This window comes from Lampetra fluviatilis, chromosome 49, assembly GCF_964198595.1.
Source record: "Lampetra fluviatilis chromosome 49, kcLamFluv1.1, whole genome shotgun sequence".
In the NCBI taxonomy this organism is placed as follows: domain Eukaryota; kingdom Metazoa; phylum Chordata; class Hyperoartia; order Petromyzontiformes; family Petromyzontidae; genus Lampetra; species Lampetra fluviatilis.
Window position 1 is genome coordinate 7199573 of NC_136323.1, and position 23840 is coordinate 7223412.

A 23840-nucleotide genomic window follows, 5' to 3' on the forward strand; every position below is an offset into this window, starting at 1 on the left:
ATTATAATGAAACATGCCGCAACACAACAAAAACAGCTGAGAAACACCCACAACATGTTTAGGTACGGCGAAGGTATCCCAAAACAGTTTTAGATGTGGTCAAGGGACGTCCCAACAACGCCGTGTGACCGTGCACGTGGTACTGAGCAGAGCGTCTGGTCGGGGGCGGGGCGGGGGGGGGGAGAGTGTCTCTCGATGCGAACGGCGATTTGCTTTGCACCTCCAGCCGTCGACCTCACGGTGGGCAAGGTGTACGCGGCCATGATGATCTACAACTACTACAAGAGCAACAAGAACAAGAAGATGCAGCTCCAGCAGGCCGCCGCCATGCAGCAGGTTCGCACGTCCGCTCGTCGCCCTGAGAGCGAACTGGCGCTGCCGGGCGCCGATGGCGGCTGAGACGCAGCCGGCGCCGGCATCTCGAAACTTTTTTGAGCGATCAGTTTTACCCGACCGATTGTTGGTTCGATCGCCCGACGTAATAGTGCCACTGGACGGGAGGTGGTCGGCGGGGAATTGGTGACGTCGGCGGTGCTCGAATCACTTGCAGCTTTGCAATCTGTGACGCTAATAAAGCACGCGCTGTCAGAAAATGATAATGATGTCATTTAACCACCATATCATACGAATGGTGTGTATGCCATAGGTTAATGAGTGATGATAATATTATTATCATTGGTCAACAGAAACCTCGCCATTGATCCCTGGTCAGCCTTCATCGATGTAACCTCCCCCCGTGCGATAGCCATCTTGTACAAACACCCCAATAGGATGAGCACCGCCCCATTTGAACAACTGCAGCAAAATGACGCTCACTTTCTTTGACCGTCACCGCGGTCGCCCACCACAGAACCGCACGCTCTTCCAGAGGCTGGGAGGACCGGGAGGGCCCGGCGGTGCCGGGAGTGCCGTGGGAGCGGTGGGGGCGGTCGTGGCTGTGGTGGCTGCTGGGAGCGTCGGTGGTGCCGGAGGTCCCTGGGGGGCGGGGGGCGACCCAAGGGGCCCGATGGGAACCGGCGGCCCGGGAGGACAGCTCATGGACATGCCGCCCCCCGGCCGGCCGGAGGACCTGCAGCTCGGACAGCCGCTCCTGGGCGAACCCAATCGCTGGTGAGGCAGCGCTGTGACGTGGATAGCGTGGCGGTGAGAGCGCTGTGGCTTGGAATCAAGAGGTCGCCGGTTACCTCTTCAGAACGAACCACAGATGCAGTAATACCCTGATTTATGCATAATACAGGTTTTTTTTTGGGTTAGATCGTGTAAATATAAATGTGTCGTTAAACCGCCACCACCCAACACAGCCAATTAGTAAGGTTTGGCACGTAAACAGAACATGCCAATTTGTTACTAGTACAGCACACCCGTGTATTGGAGAGCAAATCCACAACATTTACAATATGACTGCGACGTTCCGCCAGTAATTACAACCGGCATCATCAGGCGGCAGCTAGATATTTATGCAATCTAACCCAAAAAACCTTTATTATGGATGATATTACCCTGATTTTCGTCTCTCCCGTCATTAACACCACTTCCTGATTTGCGTCGCCTCAACCCACACTCACGTCGCCAACGGCATCGTCTGTTACCCGTCGCCTCTCAACCTTCGCCTCCACCTCACCCCGTAAGTCGCTTTGATTGACGTCGTTTAGATATTCATTGTCGCACCTTTCAGGAAGGAATCCCGTCCCCCCACCCCTAAGTAAACCAGGGTATCACTGTACGGTAATTCCGCTTAACGCAGTAGATGCATTCCTGAATAGTGCCGCGTTCAGCAAAAAAAAACGCTTTAAGCGAGGAAATATATATCATATACATTGCAGGCAATGAATAAATACGTGCAACGATGCAACTTTGAATCATGCGTGCACTATGAAATCAGCCCGCAGCCATCCCATGGTGGGACAAAGAAGTGAGATGAGGAAACGTCGCCACGTGCAGTCTCGCTCCGCGCGTATACGCACACAATTCCCACACTGCCGAGCCGCGCAGCTGAAGAAAGTAGTTTGTCTATATTTTGGTTCTTTCGGTAAAGTCACGTAAATAGAAAACCAAAAAATATAAAAAAAGTTTTAAAGAAAAAAAATAATAAAATAACAATTAAATTATAAAAATAAAATAAAAATAAGAAATTAAAAAAATTAAAGAAAAAACCTACGACGTTTCGATCGCAACACAAGCGGTCTTCATCAAGAATATGAATTCCTGCAGTCACGAACGTTTTAAGTCTAAAGTAGTTTCTGAAACCCCGTGGAGACACATCGTGGGAACACGCGTTTAAGCTTAGACTTAGCGTGCATTTTACTAAAAACCTTTTAACCATGGGTGCATAGGCACGGAAACAGCAGAAGCAGCAGCACGTTTTTATTTTAATTGCAGCAATGAAGGCATATCCAAGGGGGTGCCTGGGGGACCCCATTTGTGGATGTCTGCCGGAGGCCCGAAAGACCTCACACCGGCCTGCACACATCATGCTGCCCAAGTGCATTGCGCCGGTCGTTTTGATTGGCTGGAGGTAACCCATGGGACCAAAGGGGGGTTGTGTAGGTACCACTTTGGGTGGCAAATGCTGCTGATATCCACTATGGGAATAAATCTGCGTGCGTATGCCGTTGTGATTCATGTAGACACGCTTTCTAATTACATTCACGTTCCGTCGTTGTTTCATGTCACATTAGTTGCTACTCTTAGGTTTTTTTGGGTAAAGTCACGTAAGGGGAAATAAATAAATAAATATTAATTTCTACTAATATTATTATTATTTCTGTTAGGAATTTTATTACTAATAGATTTTCTTTTAAATTATTATTTATTTATTTTCCCCGACGTGACTTTACCGACAAAACCTAAGAGTTTGAATCCTTACAGTCACGAAAGCTTCAAATCTAACATTAGTTGCTGCTTTCTCCATCTTTTTCAGAACGATATTCTCTCCCAAAATCACGGTCGGAGCGTTCCTTGATGACACATTTCCTACGTGAGACTATGTGACAAAAACCTTGATGTCATCAGCATTTCTGATCGAGACGTAAAATTGCTCACGAAAATCTGTGTCTGCAATTGCCATCCGAGCGAGTACCGATAAGGCACGTTTGAGAACAACGAACCAAGGACCGAGAAATTTGCGCGTGGCACCGCCCTTGCGTTGGTTGTGCATGTGCGGCACTGTTGTTGTTGCTGTTAGCAGGTGGAACATATCCTCACAAGTGCTTTCTCAGCACATTTGCAACATCAGCTGATGCTCATACATTCTGAGAATGTAGCGCCGTGTTATTCCGGTCTCTGCTACACTGTTGGCAACATTTACTTGTTCTTCTCATTATTCGTACGAATGATTCCACGATCGGCTCGTAATTCATTGCTCGGGACAGTGGGCTGTCTCGTTCGGTTCGCTGTGCGTAATGCATGGAATCGCTGACACATGCAGCTCGGGCGGCCACAGAGAAGATAGGAAATAAAGAGACAAAGGCGATTTAGGATGTAGAAAGTAGACTGTTGCATGGCTCATGCAAATGAGCCGGCACCCTGTGAGTGACTTTGGTTCAAAAGCATTCAGTCTTCTACTCGTCTGATGATTTGTGCTCGAACAATGACTTAACTTGGGAAGGAGATATAATGCGCCATGCGTCTTTGCGCTCAATTAACTCCGGTCATCCTCACGGCAGCGGATTTTCGCCGGCCATCGAACAAAGATGGCCAACGCATCGCGCGCTTTCAGATGCTCTTCTGTGGCCGTCTGGAATGCTCCTCCTTGCGATATCAGGAAGCCACTGGAGCTATGGACTTTCAAACCGGAAGCCAACGCAGCTCAGCGAGCGCTGGGTGGACACGTTTAACATGACACGCGTCGGTCATTGCCAGAAGAGAGGGGAGGAAGTAGAAAGTCTTGAGTTTGGCCAAACGTCGTCCTCTAATTGTAACTGTTGTGGGTTTACTCTCCAACACACCGGTGTGCTGAACTAGTAACTAATTGGCATGTTTTGTTTACGTGACAAACCTCACTAATTGGTTGTGCCAGGTGGTGGCGCGATCTAACCCAAAAAAAACCTCTATTAGTGAAAGTCTTGAATCTGAATCTCGAAACTCTGCGCCTCTCTCCTGCCGCTATACCCCCCCCCCAACCCGGGCTCTTGCCGATCTGGGCAGCGGGGACCTACGGGCGTCTCCGTCGTGGGTGACTCAGCGGGCGCAGGAGATGGTGCAGCGCACGCGGCAGCGTCGGGCTGGCGAGCGGGGCTGGTCCGACGAGCAGCCGGACGCACGGCCACCCTCCCAGGTAAGCGTGGTGGCGAGATGTTAACTCCCTTGCCTGGTATACAGGAAGTTGTGGGTTCAATGCCAACCCTGACGCCTGTTGTATATTTGGAGTTTGCATGTTCTACCAGTGGTCATGTGGATTTTTCTCCGGGTACTCTGGTTATTTTCTCCGCATTTGGAAACATGCACTTAGAGTATTTGGGTGCTATAAATGTCCGCGTGATGTATGTATGTATGTTGAATTTATTTCACACTGTACATAACCAATCGTGTTAATCGGAGGTGCGGGGAAAGGACAACAAACTAAACACAAAAAGCAATTCTAAAGAAATTAGTTTTCAATCTAGATGATTTAAAAGTGCATAGCTCCAGTGGCTACCTAATATCACAAGGAAGAGCATTCCAGACGGCCCCAGAAACGCATCTGAAAGTGTCGCGCGATGCGGCGACGACCATCTTTGTTCGATGGCTAGCTGAGAGCCGCTGCTGCAAGCATGACTGAAGTTCGCTTGATGATGGTTTACGCTCCTCGACGGAAAAAGGTGAGTGTGATGGTCGGCCCATGAGGAAACCAGTGGCATCTACAATCTGCAGAACATGAAGAACCAGTGGCATCTACATCTATAGAACATGAAGCACCAGTGGCATCTACATCTGCAGAACATGAGGAACCAGTGGCATCTACATCTGCAGAACATGAAGAACCAGTGGCATTTACATCTGCAGAATATGAAGAACCAGTGGCATCTACAGGAGATTATACAACTTTTAAAGCCATTCCCCGTGTTTAGGGTACATGCCGTACATGTTTGGAATCGACAGGAGTAAAGTTGTAAGTGGAAAAATCGACTTACGAATAGACCTCCGGAACCTAACTCGTCCGTAAGTAGTGGAGTCCCTGTCTATGTGTAGTGAGCGACTTCCGAGACACGACGTGTTGAGGGCTCCTTGTTTATTCCTCACGCTTTACAGGCACAATCACTGAGAGACATATAAATACTGGGCTACGCATAGCTGATCAACTCAAACAGCCCCATCGCCGGCATCTAACTATATAGCTGGCTGACTAATACAGCGACGACGACGATGGGAGCCGTACAGCGGACGAGGAAGAAGGGATCACGGCGAAGACAGTGATGGCAGCCAGGACCCAGACCCCCACGACAGCCCCAAACCCCCGGTTACGTCCCCCTTATATATTCCTCGGCGTGGCCAAGCTCCGCCTCCGGCCACGCCCCCTTCTAGAACCATCGAGCAGGTTTCCGGAGCTTCCCGACTGATCCCCGCCCCTGACCAGTTGCGCCTCTCTTATGGTTGGCTATTATATAACGCACCCATACCCGTAATTATCCCTCCTGGTCAACAGATGCCACCCTGTCACTACATATTTATAGATTCTCAAATGCAACGATTCGATGCGTGTATCGAGAGCTTTACAATAAATGTCGATTATGTAACCTGTGCATTGTTACTATGCCCCTTGGTTCCACTAACACATGGCTAACAGTCTAGGACCTGCATTTTATTCAGATTCCACTATTAGATGTATTTCCCAGTGTTATATGGCCATGCCCTGACTTTACGCATCAAGTCAAAAGAACACTTGTAGTGGGTAGTGCATATATATGTACGTCACTCTTGACAGTGCTTTTCTTATTAAGCACTCACTGTGAAAAATCTCTCTGCACGTGAGTCATAGGATCTCTCTGGCTTTGTACGAGCTACCGAGACCAAATAAAATACATCTCCATTCATTCAGCTGTGATGAAGGGCACGGAGCGTTCGTTCTGCGTATATGCGGTGTTTAATTCTCCCTCGTGCCGAGCCTTGGTCACAAAGATGACAGACAACCTGGGCTTATGCATTATCAGCACTGCCCATGCAGTTCCTGCGATTTATGTGCAATTATATTTCTCATATATTATTTCCGCTCAGCTGCCAAAAGGCACTTTGGGCTTATAAAGGCAGTGCGTGATCAAATGAACGGAAGCACAATATTTATCACCGTTACGTTCTCTTGGCGCTTGCGCCGGTAAACACATTTTTATTAGCTTCATAATTTGCATGTTAAAGGAAGGCAGGCTTTGTGCTTTGTTGTGTGAAGACAAATGGCAGCCATGGAAACTGACTTGAGCATTTATTTTTTAACCATTATTACAATCATCAGAATTTTCTGTAGTTTTTTTAAATATTTTTTTTTAGTTTTGATTGGCTTAGCTTAACTTGTGGTAACCTGAAATCATTGAAGACGGCAGCCTGAAAACATTTTTTAGCTTTATCTTCAAATTGTATCACGGTATTAAGGTTGCAGTGCTCACATATTGAGGTTGCTTGGTAGCGCAGTGCTTCGCGCACTGCGCTACGACCCCTCCTTGCCGATATTGACTCCGGGTCATGGCCAACAATCAGCGACGAGTAATATCTGAAGCAGTCCTGGGTCTCACCCCCTTCACCAACCCCAACTGACCGGCGTGGTGAAGTATGGCATTGTGAGGCTCTCATCCAGCAGTGGATTTACATAAACATGCATAGCCATTCATAACCATGTATTTAAAGCCACAATAGAATATGTTTTTAAACATAGGGTTTACCAAAGAAGCATAGGGAATATAGATTTATATCTATACTCTTTGGTTCTTTCTGTAAAGTCACGTAGGTAGAAATAAAATGAAATAAATCACGTTTCGATCGCAACACAAGCAATCGTCATCAGATGGGACAACTACAGCAAGAAAAAACTGCTGAAGTAGGCGAAAGCTCAAGTCAGTTTATATCTGTGGGACCATTTTTTGCCAGTATCCAGATGATGAAAAACGAATAGGCTTCAGCCTTTTCGGCAACAATACAGGCGGTGTTAAGATGTTCATACCCCAAATATACACCTACAAATATGCTTTGATAGTATATGCGTTGTCCTTGAAACGGATTTTGCCTACACCAGAGGCAACCTCCTTGTATGCATATGAGACAGGACCTGACCAGTAGTTGGAGTCTTATCACTGTCAGGAACACCTTGTAGCAAGGCCACGGGATCTAGTCGAGGTGCCCTCACTCGCACACACAGATTGTCAACGCGTCAAAACTAAACGACGGCTGCCATGTGGGCTGTTCGTTCTTGACAGGGACAGTTTCTTTATCACTGCCAATTTTAACTCACAAGAACAAGTCGATCTGTATTGATTTTTTTTTTAAACCACTTATATATATTGGGGGAAACGGGAGTACGATACGTTTGTAAGAATGTAAAATGCACGCATTGTTAGTGCTGTGTTCAGCCAATTCAGCTAAGAGGCTCGGTGTTGCCCGTGTGTCTGCGTGCACTGTAGAAGTTTTACGTAGTGTAACGTGATGAAAATCCGACTGTAATAATACTCTTGGAGACGACTTGTGGAATCGGTCCTTTTATTTATTCCAGTTCACAAGTACTCCCCGCTGCTGGCAGGCAACGGGAAGTAGGCAGACAGACCACAAGGGACGCACGGCCACGTGGCACTCTGAGCCCCGCTCGCGCGTGGCCCCTCTCTTCCTTCGTTCGTCTGACCACGTGTCGTTCATCTCTCCCCTTATTTAATGCCTGGGTCACGTGGTACGCTCCAGCCAATCCTTGGTAGCCTGCGCCGAATCTTCTAGATTCCCCATCAACTCCCGGGACCACGCCCCTGACTTGTCTTCCCATTGGCTGAGGCCAAAACCAGCATAACCAATCACCCTAGCTGGCACCCCTCGATCACGCCAGGGCCATGCTCCCAGGCTCTCCCCCCATTGGCTGTAAAGCAGGACCGGCAGAGCCGATCACCACGTGAGCCTCTTATTACACAACTATATAACAATAGATTTTTACCCTTTCTCGCAATAAAACAGCTGTGTCAAGATGTTAAACCACCAAACAGAATCCTTATTCAAGGAATCCTGTCTGCATTAACCACACGTACTTATGGTGAACATGCAAACAAAAACATGCTCTGATAATATATGCATTTTCTTGAAACTGATTGATCCAACAGCATAAATGTGACGTCTTCCCGGAATAAGCAGGCTTGGAAATATATATTAACGATACGTTTGACTCTTTCTGGCAATAAAACCGGTGTTAAGATGTCCATGCACCAAACAGATATCTTTTGCAAGGCACCAAGTCTGCATTAACCCACAAATACGCGTGACAAAACATGCAAACAAAAACATGCTCTGATAAAATAATGCATTGTCTTTGAAACTGATGGGACCTACACCAGAGAGACAGCCTTTTTGTTTCGCCTTGTCTCACCGGTCTTAGAACAGAGAACGCCAATTTTGATACTGGCAAAAAGGTGCCATAGATAATGAACATTGATGTTGGCTCTCGCCCCCCAGCCCACGACGATGGCCAAGCGAGACAAAACCTCCCGGCTGGCGTGTCCACAGCAGGGCTCTGCCCCACAGTTCAGTCGACAATTTGACACAACGTTGACTCGATAAAAATTATTTTCAGTGGCGCAACGAGATTTTATTCGCGGTAATGATTTTTTTATTCGCTTAACCATCCACGTGGGTGTTATTAATTCGAGGAGCAAAGGTGGCCAATCTTTTGTTGTTTACGTGGAATCATGCAGGTAGCATGGCGTGTTTATCATCAGCATCAGCCATGATCAATCCACGGCTGGATAAGGATCTCCCCAATCCGTTGCAATCGCTTGTGATTCTGAGATGTAAAAATTCTACCGGTGCGCATGTGTAAAGACGCCGACACGCAATGTACTTGGAGCCTTTATTTATTTGACACAGCACCAACACTGGGCCCCGCTTCTGGCTTCACTCTTGAAGTTCCTACTCTCCCCGAAAATCCCTTTTCGGGGAGAGTAATTTACCCTTTTTACCGGGTAAAAGGGTAAAGGTAAAGGGTAAAGGTGTCGACATGCCAAGGGGTAAGTAAAGGGTCGGGTAAAGGGTCGGGTAAAGGTAGCGCGGAAGAATTACCCGGTAAATACCTTGTTTACCGCTCGTTAAAAGCTCCGTGGCGCAGTCCGTGGCCTCCATTTAAAATTGGAATCATCGAGAGTATTCTATATGAATAAAGCGCTCTACCTAGCCTTTACCTGTTATACACCTTTTTCATGTGTAGTACCCCAGTAATTACCCTGCAATCGGGTAATTTGTATGGGGTAAGGGAAAAATGTAGGGTAAAGGTAGGCTCGTTGCTTTTGACCTTTTACCTTTTACCTTACCTTGCTAAAGGGTAAAAGGCAAGGTTAGAGTGATTGTATTGTGGTAAGATAAAAGGTAGGGTAAAGGTAGGCTCGTTGTTTTTACCTTTTACCTTACCTTTCCGAGGCCTACCCCTCGTATCCCTTTCAAGCCCCTTCTTTCGAAATTTCTCTCGCCACCCTCCTTTCAGCCAATCACCGTCCTTCTCCCTCAACGCTTCTCCACCGTCGCTTCCTGCCTTTTTTAGTTTGAACTTATCCTCCAATCACTTCAAACCATCCCTCCCAACCAATCACTATGAAGGCCTCTCTGCACCAATAGGAAGGCCCCGGCCTACCTCCTGGTAGTCTGTTTGGCTGCACGTTTGTTTCGGATGAGTGGTCTAGAATTACGGTCATTACAAATGCATATATGCTGGTATAAATGTCATTGTGTATATCATCAAACAATTGTCGCGAATTATTTATTACTGCTGCATGATTATATTGATGAAGGCAAAGAAAAATCCATTCACAATCCTTACTTTCTGTGCTCCCACATGGATGCTGCCCGCATTAACCAAAAACACACATGCTGTCCAGATTGATAGGTCAGAATGGGTGTAGGTCGACTAGCGGGTTGTACAGGTACACAATGGCGCGTTAAATAAATAAAAACCAAGCCTTTAGAATAGAAAGTAAAATGTATTAATAATAAAAGTTTTAGGGTTAGATCCCGTAAGTATAAATGTGTCATAACCCTCAATCACCCGACATAGTAAGGTTTGTCACGTAAACAACGCGCCAGTTAATTACTACTTCAGCCCACCGGAGTTTTGGAGAGTAAATCCACAACATTGACAATTTGAGTACGACGTTTCGCTGGTAATTACATCCAGCATCATTGGGTGATTTGCCCGAAATGTGAGCAGTGTTCACAACAAATCCATCGCAAATAATAACAAATCCATCACAGTTTGTTTTTGCTATTATTTTTTGTGATGCGGGAGCAGTTGGAAATGTGGGACATGGTGCACCCTGGGTATTACGACCCAGAGGCACAGATGGCATTGGAGAGTTACGGGCGCACAACGTCATTACCCAAGCTCACGCCTGACATCCAGGTACAACCCCCCCCACACACACACCGCTTGCTATCGCACCATGGGCCTTGTACGCCTATAGAGTGGACTTTATCAAAAGCTGGATTGTCTCTTCTGACAAGGGCTCAGATCACAGCTGGCTGGCCACTTGTAATAAATTAATATGTAATCCCCCCCCCCCCAACCTCTCCCTTCATGTAGGTTTAGTTCCTTTTTCCTCTTTTATTTCAGTCAAATTTTCAGTTAATCTGACTCGTAATGATGCATGTGATTGAAATAACCGTGGGCATTTGCTGAGGCTTTTTGGGGAGTCAGCTGGATGACTGAGTAGCGGCTGACCTAAGCCCAGTCACACAGCATGGGGCTCTTGGGGGTCTATTTGATCCCATATCGAGCGTCTCATGAAGCAACTAATACATTTATTATTATTTTATTGAACCAACATCAACGATCACAGCAGAGGGCACATATAAACACGAGTATCAGCATGACAGTGGAGTTGTGGTGTTCTCTGTGTGGGCTTCCCTCCTTAAACAGGAGCAGGTTAAGGTGGACCACGTTCATTTTCTAACTTTAGGCCAAAGAGGATAAAAAAAAACATGGGATGGCAATTAATTTAATCGTATTTTATATTCGTAGAACGCCATCACTCAAGGCACTTAACGTAGTAATATTTAAAACGGTGACAAAATAGAATGATTTAGATGGCAGAGGGCGTGCTGCAAGGGTTGAGGAATGAGTGACAACGACAGAGGGGTACTCATGGGGCAAGAAAGGGCAGGGGAGGGACAGGAAAGCATGGAGGGGTGAGAGGAGAAGAAGAGAATGGGAAATAGAGAAGAGGTGGAGCTTGAATTCCTCTTCCAAGGCCCTCTTTTGCCATCCAGTGGATGATGCAAAATAATAATTTCCTATTAAAAAAACATTCATCATTTGTAAGTGATGGGGCATTTGTAGATTTACATATACAAAGTGGATGCGCATCGAAGTATCTTGTTGAAATCCAATAAAATCACTTCTGAATATATGCCCATGTAGCAACTGATTTAAGTTTAGTCCTCGTGTGATAGACAGTGATTGGTATACATTTGATTGTTACTCATGCACATTGGATATGGTCCAGCCACACATCCATCCAGAAACATAGAGGGTGATCCATTTATCGAGGTAACGTTAAAGGCTGCAATTTCTTGACATACCACTGCTGCCAAATATTGACGGATGCACCACCAAAATAATCGAGGGAATTACATATAAATGAACATTTTTATACACGTGTGTATTTTTACACACACGCACTTACCCGCTATCACCTGAAAACATTGGCAAGAAACCCACTTATTCAATTTAGACTTGTACCAAAACATTTAGTTCAATAATAAACTACTTCCCCGAGGTGTTATTTATTTTTTGGCAAAAAAAAAGAAGAAATCAACATTTTAATGCTCAGCATATGCTCCCACCGATATCGATACACGTGTTACATCTTTGCTCTGGTCCTCTGTGAGATACGGAACAATCACCTTTATATTATTCAATCACCTGTTGAGAAGAGACGCTAGATCTGTATTTTAATACAGGGTGATTCATTTTTAGCTCCCCCACTGATTTCTAATGACCCCCTTAATTCCCTCCCCGAACTCGCGATTGAATACTGTGAAACGATGGCTCATTCTCTCTCAACGTTATCTTTCAGAGGAGGACGTCACAGGCAGTAATGAGTGTATTGAGATTCGCGGGAGATGTGTAGAGGCTTAGAATTACAGGAAGGTCTCAGAGTACGCGGCCGGGGTTTAGGTTCCTTGTAACCCCGCGTACGTAAGCGCGAATTCGCGTAAGTTGGCATCTGCCTATATACGAGTGTAGATATAAAATGTTAGCGTGAGTATATATCATGTATATAAATGTACATGAATCTTTAACAAAGTACAGTACTGTGCCGTAAATGACTAATTAATCATTGGGAGCATCCAGGTCAGATAGAACACTAGAGATTTATTTGGACTAATTTCTTACACGCCCGCAAGTACACGTTCACGTGATGGTGGGGGCTAATTTTACTCATTTCCCGCCCCGTGAGAGTAGCAAAAGTAGTTGCGTGTGAGCGGGTCCGCGTACTCTGATCCCGCGTACTCTAAGACCTTACTGTAGTTGTATTTTCTTTACAATATCTCTAGACAATAAAACCTGACCCTGCGTATCAGGTTTTATTGCAGCAGACCAACAGCACATTCAAAATATCTAGACATTTGTTTTGCTCTACAATGCAAGACTGTTCTAATATACTTGTAAAGCAGCTGTGGTCAATGCCACAGGTGTACCAGTTGAAGATGGCATGTTTATACTCCAGTCAGGGATCTAGAATTCCTCCAAAGTTCATGACAAAAATAAGTACCACTTGCAGAGAGTCAAACGTCGCCATCCTCTGATATTACTGGTATTGCCACAAGAACATGGAATTTCCACCACTTGAAGTCAGTTCTGCTCAGGGCTGCCCATGGGTTCCTGGAGGCCTGGATGTCGATGCCCAGGGAAGATTCAATGTGGGGCCCAGCCCTCTTATGCATTAGCGACAATAAAACTTTGTGTGAGGTCCATGGCAGAATTTTTTTTCCCACCTCCGGGTGGCCCTGACCTCACTGCTCATTTGATCAAGGAAACATGAACCTATTGACCTTTGATTATAATAACGATTTAATTGGTGACTAACTCTCCCATCAGCTGTGCAGTGTGCTCTACCAGGCCTTAATTGCTCACTGACTCTGAGACCCAATCCCTGCCTTTGTCTCTCTATTGTCCCTCCCCTTGTCCGCTCCTTGGAAATGTCGTCTTTGGTCACGTGTGTCGTCTCCTGTCCACGGCTTGTAACCCATCTCTGGCCGTCGCCCACCCGTCCGTCCGTCACGTGGTGCTGTGTCGTGTGCAGAAGAGACGTTCTCAGCCTCTGCGTCCCAGCCTCCCTGTATGTAACGCCTGCTTTTCATACCCTTCCCACTGTTCACCTACATTGCGTCTGGTGCGCCAGAAAGTCTTGCCCGTCACACTTTTCACAATACCATCCTGCGTCGCCCTTCCTCCCCCTCCCTGCTTCGACCAATCGCCTCATTTTGCCCACGGGTGTCGGTACTCGCGAATGGGGTGTCATGCCAAATTTGTTCCGTGTTGTTTTGAATTGTATGCCTTTTCATAGAGCACAGAGACTTAACTACCCACATTGGTGTTTGAAATCCATCGATGTCTTTCGGCACTTGCATGATAGTATGAACGTGGTTGGCGGTAGAGAAGCCATCCCTAAATCTTGCTCGCTCACGTGGTTGGTTAGCCTCTACATATTCTAGTATTCCATTACAAATAATCTTGGTGAATCATTTATAGACACGTGATGAGAGGCTAATTGTGGATTGATCTACAGTGGGATTATTTGGTGATGCTGCTGCTCTATTGGCAGTGGTGCACAGGCATAATTAACACAAAACTCAACGCATTCGTCAATAACACCTTGGCCTTAAAAGGAAAAATATAGAATGGACAGCATTATCGGTCATGATCCTTCTTCATAGCAAAAAAATGGTGTGAAGGTGTATTTGCTCTGAATAAGGGCCATTTCCAACAACGTTGCTTGTTATATATTTAGTTTTTTTTCTTTCTTTTTAAGACCACATTTTTATTGACGAACGTTTGCTAAATATGGGTAATGATGATGGTCGTTTGGATCCCCCCTTCGTAGGGGCATAAACCACAGTTTATTGATCCGTTACGAATGCAAGTTTAAATTGGCTGTGCCCAAGCAACTGTGAGTGATGGGGGCAAAGGTTGCATTCCACATCTTTGCACGTTTTTCGTTAGAAGATTTGACACGGCTTGGGTTTGACTTCTGGGCACGTAGTAACATCCATGTTGCAAATTTGAACGAGTTTGTTTGTTTTATTATGGTTAAAACATTATTTTTTACATTTTAATTGAACTTCGGTTCTGGGCCCCAATTTTCACAGAAACATCAACACGAACACAGCTGATGGTCGATACACACCTGTACATTATTTACACGCTTAATTTCACTCACCATGAACGTGCTGTGACCACTGCATGGCATGCATCCCATCTGCGGTCTCTGGATTTGCCTGCACAGGTTTGGAAAATCGTTACTTTGGAACGCATTTGATATATTCTCTAAGCATTTCACAGAGATGTATACATGAGTCGTATTAACTGTAGATACCGATTGTGCCACATCTTGTCAGTTCATTAAACAACTATGCAGGGTTGAGCCTCCTTAGTACTTGGATGGGAAACTGCCAAGCATACTAGGTGATATAGGCTTGGGCTGTGAGTTATCCAGGAGATGCCAGCATGAAAGTGGATTCTTGAATATATCTGTGCATGGGTGTTCTACGGTATTCTGGTTCCTGTCACCTGGCTGAGAAAGATGATTTAAGGCTCGCTGAGGCTTTCCTGGATTAATAAAAGGAATTATTTTTTGTCTGTGGTGTAAAGTTGTGTTGCTATTGAGGACTTACTCCATTGGAAACCGGCCAAATTAATCAAGGCAGTAGCCCAACGCTCTGCGGCATTCATTAAAAACATCAAAATAAATCATTCCGAGGACAAACGCACGCTAGAAAGCATAACCGTATCTACGCATATGCATGATTTTCTTTGCTTGTTCAATTTTCAGGGAGGAGCAATCGTTTTAACAATTTCCTCCCCCCCCTCCCCATCCTCTGTCCTCTGTGTCGTTGGCCGTGCTGCTCGCCGCGCCCACGTTTGTCGCGTTGGCTCGTGCGTGCGTGTGCGTGCACATGCGCGTGTGGGCCCCTCTCTGTGTCCCCGTTAGCCAATCAGAGACACGAGTCCCATGAAGCGGTCCGTGTCGCTGCTGGGGCAGGCGCAGTCCCCTGGGCCGCAGCTGGATGACTACTCGCTGGAGAGGGTCAGCCCGGTCGGGGCCCCGAGGGCCCAGAGACGCAGCGTGCGACACCGCTACAGCGGGGAGTCGGGTGCGAAGTTAACCACCTTGTCACTCTGCTACTGCTACTGCCTTGGTCACTGTTCCCCTAAACTTCACCCGGTCATTCCTCCACCCATGTTAAGTGCTCGAGTCTAACAGATCGGCCGTTTTGTCTCATCCCTACGGTGTTCAACCGCAGGTCACAACAACTCACTTGCTCACCAGCTCACTCACTCAACCACCCGCTTACTCACTCACCCACTCACTCACCACACTGCAGGTCACAACAACACACTTGCTCACCAGCTCACTCACTCAACCACCCGCTTACTCACTCACCACACTGCAGGTCACAACAACACACTCGCTCACCCACTCAGTCGCTCAGTTACTCACCAACTCACTCACCCGCTCACTCGCCACACTGCAGGTCATCACACACTTCTTTTTATGCTTCTTCTCTTACACTGCGCATGTTGGATTTCCCTCCCATCGTCTATTTTGTCAACCACGCATAGCTTTTTAAGAAACGCATTCACGCTTGTAGTACAGCAACTCACGCAGCACCATTTGTTGCTGGTCGCTTCGTGCATTCACGTTTGTGCTCGCCAACTTTGTAACGAAACACAAACAAACAAAAAACGCAAGACTCATACACGGACCTTGTGTGGTTCTGATTCTCAGCAGTAGGGAGCAGTGGCTTCGTTGTCGGGGGTGACCGAGAGCGGACGACGAGAGGAGGAGGAGGAGGCAAAGAGCAGCACACCGGCTCCCTGGTGGACATGGACATGGAGCGAGTGGCAAGGCCCAGACCTCGGCCGGGCCCTTGTGACCCCTCCAAGCAGCCCCTGGGCCCTGGCATCCCTCCCACCTGTCCGGACCACCGCTCGCCAGAGCGTGGCAGGCAGGTAAGCGGTTTTGTGCCGCTACTATGCTCCTCGGCACGCGTGCACGTGCATGCTCCGCCTCACGAGGTGCAAAAAGAAAAGCGGGCCGTATCATGGGAACGTGAATATTTCACAATACTGGAAGGGGCAGATATTACAGATCGGCACGATTTAGTGAGCACAGTAGCTCCGTGTCACGGCGAATTTCTGCTCGTGTGTCCAGTGCTCCATGCGCCCCCACATTTTTATTTTGACGGGCCCCTACTGGACATCTGTGGGAAAAAAATCTCTTCACAGCTCTTCAGATTCCTCCAGTCTAAATCCGATTCTGACTCACCGTTGCCCCCCCCTCATCCCCCCCCCCCACACACAGACGAGTCGCTCACTGAGCGGCAGCCCCATCCTGCTGTCGCCGGGAGGCTCCGTGACGCCCCGCAGGGGCCGCCGCCAGCTGCCGCAGACCCCGGCGACGCCGCGGCCCAACGTCATGTACTCCCCGGCCCGTCGCGCGGCCAAGTCTGGCACGCCGCCGCCGACGACGACGCCTCGCGTCTCCTCGCTCGTCCTCGAGGGCTACTCGCCCCTGTCCTCTCCGCATGCCTCCCAGCGTGGTCGCGGGGAGATCTGCGGCGGGGAACAGGCGCCGGGGAACGTGTCTCCCCGTCTGAGAAGGGCGGCGACGGGGGCGACGGCGGCGGCGACGGTGGGCGAGACGGCGTGCGGCGATGACGCCAGCGCGACCGAGCGGCTGCTGGAAGGTAAACCGCAACTGCGGCAGCAGCAGCAGCACCGCAGGTGGCAACACCACGCCTCCGATCCTTACCTGGACCTCTGCGTGGATGAGCAGACGAGGGTGGGACGGAGGGAGCGAGATCGAGACAGAGATAGGGGCGGGGGAGGCGGAGGTGGCGCGGCCTCATCCAAGGCACCGTCCAGAGGGGCAGCGGGCGGGCAGCAGCAGCAGCCATGCCGTGCCGGGCCTGGCGCGGCGGGAGGCCGCAGGGTTCTCAACGGGAACCATTTTGGCGCCGGGGCAGGAGGAGGAGATGCGGCGGTGGCGGTGGCGGCGACGGCGGCGACGACGGTGGCGGTGACGGTGGAAGACAGCGGGGCCGGGGCGGCCGGCGGCCGGCACGGGACTGAGGGCGGCGGGGACGGATTTCGCGTGAGAGCCGGGGCGGTTTTGGGCAGTTCCGCGAGGAAACGAAACACATTCAGCGAGACGGACGAAGACGACTGGTGCTAGCGAGGAATGGGGAGGGGGGGGGGTGCGTGCGCAATCGCGCGCAGCAGCCCTCCGGAGCGACCGAATGAAGCGTCAACCAGTAGGGACACACGACAGTAATAAAATAGAGCGACTTTAGTGGAAACAGTTGCATGGCGGCTTTGAGAAGGACGGCAAAGTCTTTTTTGTTTTTTATTATTCATCTTCTACTTCCTCCTCCAGATCTCGAGCTTGATTTTCACGGTAACGTTGGTCATGCCTTGGGTTTTTCAGCTCGTTCCGAATTCAGTCGTGCCATCGCTCCTCTCCGATCGTCGACAAGCATGCTTTATTTGCATTGCTGTTTTGCAAGAATCTGACTGCCTTGTTCTGCCGATCGAGTCCGCTTGTTTTGTGGTGGGTGCCAAGACCCCCTCCGTTAAATCTACGCATGCTGCAGAAATGCTCCAAGGCGCTTTGTGGCCTTTGACGAAGGCTATGCAACTGCGCGCCGTTTTGCATGCTTTTGAGACGTGTGCGTGCGTGCGTGGGTGTGTGCGTGCGTATGTATTGGTGTTGCCACCCAGCCTTTTGCGGAGTACCCGCAGGATTTGTATTTCTTAATCGATTGATTTATATATATACGGTTGTTTTATAACGGGAAAAAAAATCTGCTCCGCAGATTTTAAACAGGTTTCCTCCCCGTCCCCCGTTTGTTACTGCAGTATTCGCAAAAGTAACGCGTGGAGGAGAAGGCGACTTTACTGGCGCTCGGCTGGATTTACAACAAAAAATTGGGTGTGCGTTTTCGCCCGCGGGTTTTTGCGGGAGTCAGTCGCGCTACGATCAGAGGTTGGCCCTTACCGTTTTGCGTGGGCATGTTTACGTTTGTACCTTGTGCAGCGCTAATCCTGCGATGTTGGCCAAAACCTAACTCACGTTGCTACATGGTTGAAAGCCTGGGCTTTCTGGGATTTAGGATCGTGTATATTGAGCATATTGATTCATTTTGTTATGGCGATTGTCGTCGTTATTACATTTTTAATGGATATTTAATTTTTTTACCCTTCCTTTGCCAACTCGAGTTGCCAGTGCCAGGATAATTTATCAACGGGCAATACATTTGATAAATGTTTTACATTGTGTAAAGGACAGGAAAGCTACACTTTAAATGTGGATGATTAAACGAGCACACCAATGGGCGCTGCCGGTCAAATTGTTTGACTTGAACATGGTATGCGTGTAAAGCGCAGATGGTTTTCTATGTTTATTGGGGGAAATTACTTTTGAATTTAGGTGAGGTTTGTCAACAGCTTGCAATATGGGTTTTTCTTTTTGCATTTATTTTATTCCATCAATATGTATTAGTACATACGATGTCCAGTATGTTCTTTCGAATGCCGATTGTATTTTTTTCGCATTGTACGTAGCTTGCGTGATTTTTATTTACATTCTGTAAATTCGAACAATTCCCATCATGATATCGCATCACGTTGACTGTTACAGGAGGTAAAGTGGGCTTCGGTGGGACACATCGCTGAAAAGACCAATGGACGAAATTGGCCGCAGATTGTCAACCAAAGCATAGAACGTACCCCCTAGTACGACCACCGCAGAGATGAATCCATGAGATCAGTTGATGCGCAGGAGTGAGATGGGACTGTGACGGATGGAAATAGTGTGGAGGGAGGCCTTCATCCAGCAGTAGGTAGTCCATGGTTGCTGATGATGATGATGATTTATATTGTTTTCTATACATTTTTTCTCACAGATCCTATTTTATATAATACAGGGCTTTTTTCTGTCACTTAATATTTTCTTTTTGGCACGGTATATTATTGGGAAAGGCTCTGTGTAAAAACAGGATAATTTCAAGTAAAATGTCTGTTTAGGTTAAAGCACTGTATTGGTAAACCTGCAAATACTGTGATACTTATCAGCGCTGTATAAAGTGTCATAACAAGTGGTATGCTATGGAAAGCAGAATGACTTAATAGTGACGATTGTTTTAAAGAATGTAATGGTGTTGTATTGATCTTAATTAGTTCCCCAAAGCAAACACTCAGTTTTAATCAACAAATCAATAATGTTCTTTTGCAATTGAGGCAAATTGCAAAGAGTATTATATAGCTTTAAAATACTGTAATATTTCTCAGTGTTTTAGCAATATGCTCGGCTCAGTAAAAAAAATTACTGGATGATGGTAATGTGGTAAAGTTGAGATGATGTTTAGCCGAGGGTGTTTTTCATTCAACATTAGTTCTGAATAAATTAATTGCAGTGTTGATATAAAAAAAAATGTAGAAATTTTTTCTCAACTATGGTTTAAATGTCCACCAAGAAAACGGCCAAGCTTGGTCATGTGACCCATTCTGAGAGATCACCGTTGGAAGCAATCACTGAACAGCCAGAGGCGGCGTTAATTCCCGCACGGCAGCACGCACACAAATATTCGCTTTTCAAGAAATGACAATGTACACGCAGTACATTCAAAAACAGAATACCCCAGCGTTTACAAACGTGATGTCGGTGTTTTTTTTGTTTGTAACAAAATGAGTGTTTCACACGCAGGTTGCACGGTGGTCTGACGACCAAACTCATTGGGGAGGAGGGTGGGGGTGCGGATGGGTGTGGGCGTGCTGTCAAGTTTAATTTTCAAAGCGCGCCTTCATTCGATTCGTGCGGCCAGCGTCAAGCCTCGCTCCTCGTTACCGGTCCAGATCGACGACGCTGCTGCTGCGTCGCTCATTGAACCCTGTGCTTTTCTGCAACAAATATATGCATGTGATGTGGTGCATGCGATAAAAAAAAGTGTGCTATAACCCGCAACAGGCAGAGTGGGCAACTTGGAAGAAAACAATTAACAAATTCAAGATTTGATTTTACGTTAACCTCGTTTCTCGCATCCATCTTTGTGGATTTTATTGGGGGTTTCATATTGAGCAAAAGGGGGCGGTGTGGGGTTTGGGGGGGGTGTGTGGGTGTCAACGTTTCTATTTGCAATTTAAATAAATAATACAACATACAACTTTACAAACGTATATGGAGTGATAGTAATAAAAGCTCTCCGCTTTTGAGATGGCAGAGCGTAAGGGTCACAGTGCACGGGCGTGCCCAGTGAGTTCTGCATCCCTAGGGAGCAGTCTTTGTGAAGCCCACAGCTGTTAGACACAATATCACACACGGAAAAAATAAAATAAAAAAGCCTGATGCTGTTTCTTATCCAAACAGTTTTGTATTATTCAGAGTACTTAATATACCTTTAAAATAAAAAAATGAAAGAATGCAACTGTTCAGACTCCCGTGTGACGCTCTTACCGTTTGACTTGCCGACACTTCGTTCACATGTGCTCATTGTTTTGAGACGTTTTAATGCCATACAAACACTTTACATGATCGAGCCGTCGACTATTAAAAGACCCGGAATGTGCCCGATTTTCATCAGGTCCCAAAAGCAAAGCAGGGCTGAGCGTGGATCGTGCTTGGATTTGTGACCACGGTGAACTAAACCAGTTGATATTGAGTCCTGCGATGCACATCGCACAGCAATGCAGCAAAATTGTTGTACTGTACTTCTATGCTCTGACGTATATGCTCCCTGCCTTCACCGACCAACACTGATCAGCATGGTCGAGTCTGGTCAAACTTACCCCATGCCGAACATGGCGTAGGGAGGACTTCCTCCAGCAGTGGATTATTAGCGGGCTGTAAATTATAATTCATTGTATTGGATATCGACTCTGGTCTTCAAAGTCCATGGTGGAGTTGAAACGGTATAGTGTTGATATTTTGTCCTGTCATTTTTACATTTTATCTTGCAAATGCCACCACATGGCATTTAAGAATTGAAGCACTTACCAATAGCAGACCACACAATGTGTGCTGGGAGCAACACTGAAGCCTCAATCTGTCATCTTACCAGCCAGTAAAGCAGTTGGTTGTGCTTCTATTTCCGTCGATGCTTTCAAATATTGACAGTGATGCATAACCCAGTACATTTTTATCAGCGGTCCATTAGGAAAATGGCAATTTCTGCCATAGACGAGTTCACTTCATTCTAAGCAGCCATTCTCCTTTTGTTTACATTTCTAGCTTCAGGACAAACAAGGACTACTCGTCGGGTATTATTCACGCGCATGTCGCCAATGATCGACAACTCGTTAGGTCGACTGCTGCTGCTGCTGCTCGTGGTGGAACCTCGTCATCGTCGTCGTCGTGAGACGAACCCCGCCTCGAGACGCGTGGCGACCCGCGCTTTCCAGAAGGCCCTGTCGCGTGGAATTCACTCTCCCGACGAACTCAAGAATAACAAACCTTGAGTTCAACCACTTCCAGAGACCTCAACATGAATGCAGTGAACACTGTGGCCAGACCGCTGTGCGCATTAGAATGACAATCACTGGAGGAATCCGATGAGCTATAAAGCTCTTTTTAAATCCTTTATATTAAGTTCACTTGCTTGCTTGCTTGCGCGCTTACGACCGTGCAAATCTTTCGGTCGTTTTTTAACTCACTTCCCGTGATCCAATCGAGCTGACATTTTGCACACAGACTCGTTGTGCGTGACAAGTTATTTTCGTGAAATTTTTTTCCAAAATGTTCCACTTTTTAGGAAATTTTTTTTTCATATTTAATTTAAAATACCAATGTGATAAAAATGAAACTCTTACTCAAGAAAAACAGAAATGAATAATAAAATAAAACCGATGCCACGCATATAAAGGATTTATACTGGTAGGAACGAAGTGGACCAGCCACCAATAGATTATTTCGTCCGTCCGTCCGTGTAGCAACATCGCCCCCTACTGCAAACACTTGGCATGACCCTACAAAAACCTTTAGACTATATGAGGCTTTCCTGCCTAAACAAGTGTAACATTCCCTTATAATTCCCTCAGATAGCTTTTAATTAAAACATTTAAATTAATGAGGCTCCTGGCTAAACACGTGTAACATTCCCTGATAATTCCCTGAGATATATTTTCATTAAAACTTTGAAATTAAATTAAAAAAAACTCACAGCACCCTAAAGCCTACAGCTAGGCCTAAAGCCTAGAACTGGGCCTCAAAGTCTCCCTTCGTATCGTACCCCCGCGTGTGTGCAAGGGAGTTAATGTTTAACAATGTTACATTCCCTGATGCTTTTAAATATAAACATTTAAATTTAAAGCTTTTACATAAATAATAAAAACATTTAAATAAAAAAATAACTCTCGACGGCCTAAAGCCTACAGCTAGGCCTCAAGCCTCGAACAACGCCTCAAACTCTCCCTTCGTATCGTTCCCCTGCGTGTGTGTAAGGGAGTTATGTTTATCAATGTTACATTCCCTGATGCTTTTAAATAGAGACATTTAAATTTAAAGTTTTTACATGAATTATAAAAACAGGTAAATTAAAAATTAACTCACGGCGCCCTAAAGCCTACAGCTAGGCCTAAAGCCTAGACCTAGGCCTCACACTCTCCCTTCGTATCGTCCGATTCGGTGTAGCAACATCGCCCCCTACTGCAAACACTTGGCAGGACCCTACAAAAACCTTTAGAATCAGTGGGGCTTTCCTGGCTAAACAAGTGTAATAATACATTATGTTTATATTCTTTGGTTATTCGTTCCTACCAGCCCACCCCGCAGGGTCCTGTTAGTGAAAAACTTTGTTTTTACGGGTTAAATTTTTCACAGATGTCCAGTGGGGGCGGGTAAACACGTTACTTTATCGTGCTTAAAGCATTACAGATGCTTCGAGCACGATTTTCCACTTGTTAAATGACTATTTACATTCCATTACTTGGGAACCCAAGATAGAAGCGGATATGCCAGCCTTGGCATTACAAATCTCGATGGTTTTACATGCGATATTTTAGGGACCTCAATGGCAATGATATATTAACAGGACGACAACAATACTTTACAACTCATTATTAAAGCCATCGCTATATGGCCCAGCGATAGCGGATATATTGCTTGTTACAAAAAGGTACGCGGTTTGAGCCCAGTGGTTTCCCTGGTTTGAGCCCAGTGGTTTCCCTGGTTAATACTGCGCTTGAATTAATAAAATGCAAACCAACTGCTTTCACGGTCGTCATTGAAGATCCCGTGACATCCGATAAAGAGTTTGCCACGTGTGCTCGCATTGCGTGTCCAATTTTGATATTAACTTTCTCACCTGGTATGCAGGTCATGAGTTCGATCCCGACCCTTGACGCCTGTTGTATATTTGGAGTTTGCGTGTTCACCCCTGTGGTGACATGAATGTTTTTTCGGTGTCCCCTGGTTTTCCCC

The 23840-nt window shown here is 46.6% G+C and overlaps 1 protein-coding gene across 7 annotated transcripts in view; it reads left to right on the forward strand.

The window, feature by feature from the left end:
- LOC144948501 (voltage-dependent P/Q-type calcium channel subunit alpha-1A-like) overlaps positions 1–20822 on the forward strand; it is a 168732-nt gene extending 147910 nt beyond the window's left edge. For 3 of the 7 annotated variants that reach the window (XM_078878020.1, XM_078878025.1, XM_078878024.1), the window contains 8 exons: positions 227–336; positions 851–1110; positions 4147–4276; positions 10433–10543; positions 13449–13484; positions 15357–15519; positions 16158–16378; positions 16731–20822. In XM_078878020.1, the coding sequence (XP_078734146.1) occupies positions 227–336; positions 851–1110; positions 4147–4276; positions 10433–10543; positions 13449–13484; positions 15357–15519; positions 16158–16378; positions 16731–17603 (1904 nt within the window). In that variant the 3' untranslated portion in view covers positions 17604–20822. Of the gene's footprint in view, positions 1–226; positions 337–850; positions 1111–4146; positions 4277–10432; positions 10544–13448; positions 13485–15356; positions 15520–16157; positions 16379–16730 lie in introns of those variants that run through there. The other 4 variants (XM_078878023.1, XM_078878021.1, XM_078878022.1 and 1 more) reach the window with 4 other exon arrangements.
- The last annotated feature ends 3018 nt before the right edge of the window (positions 20823–23840 follow it).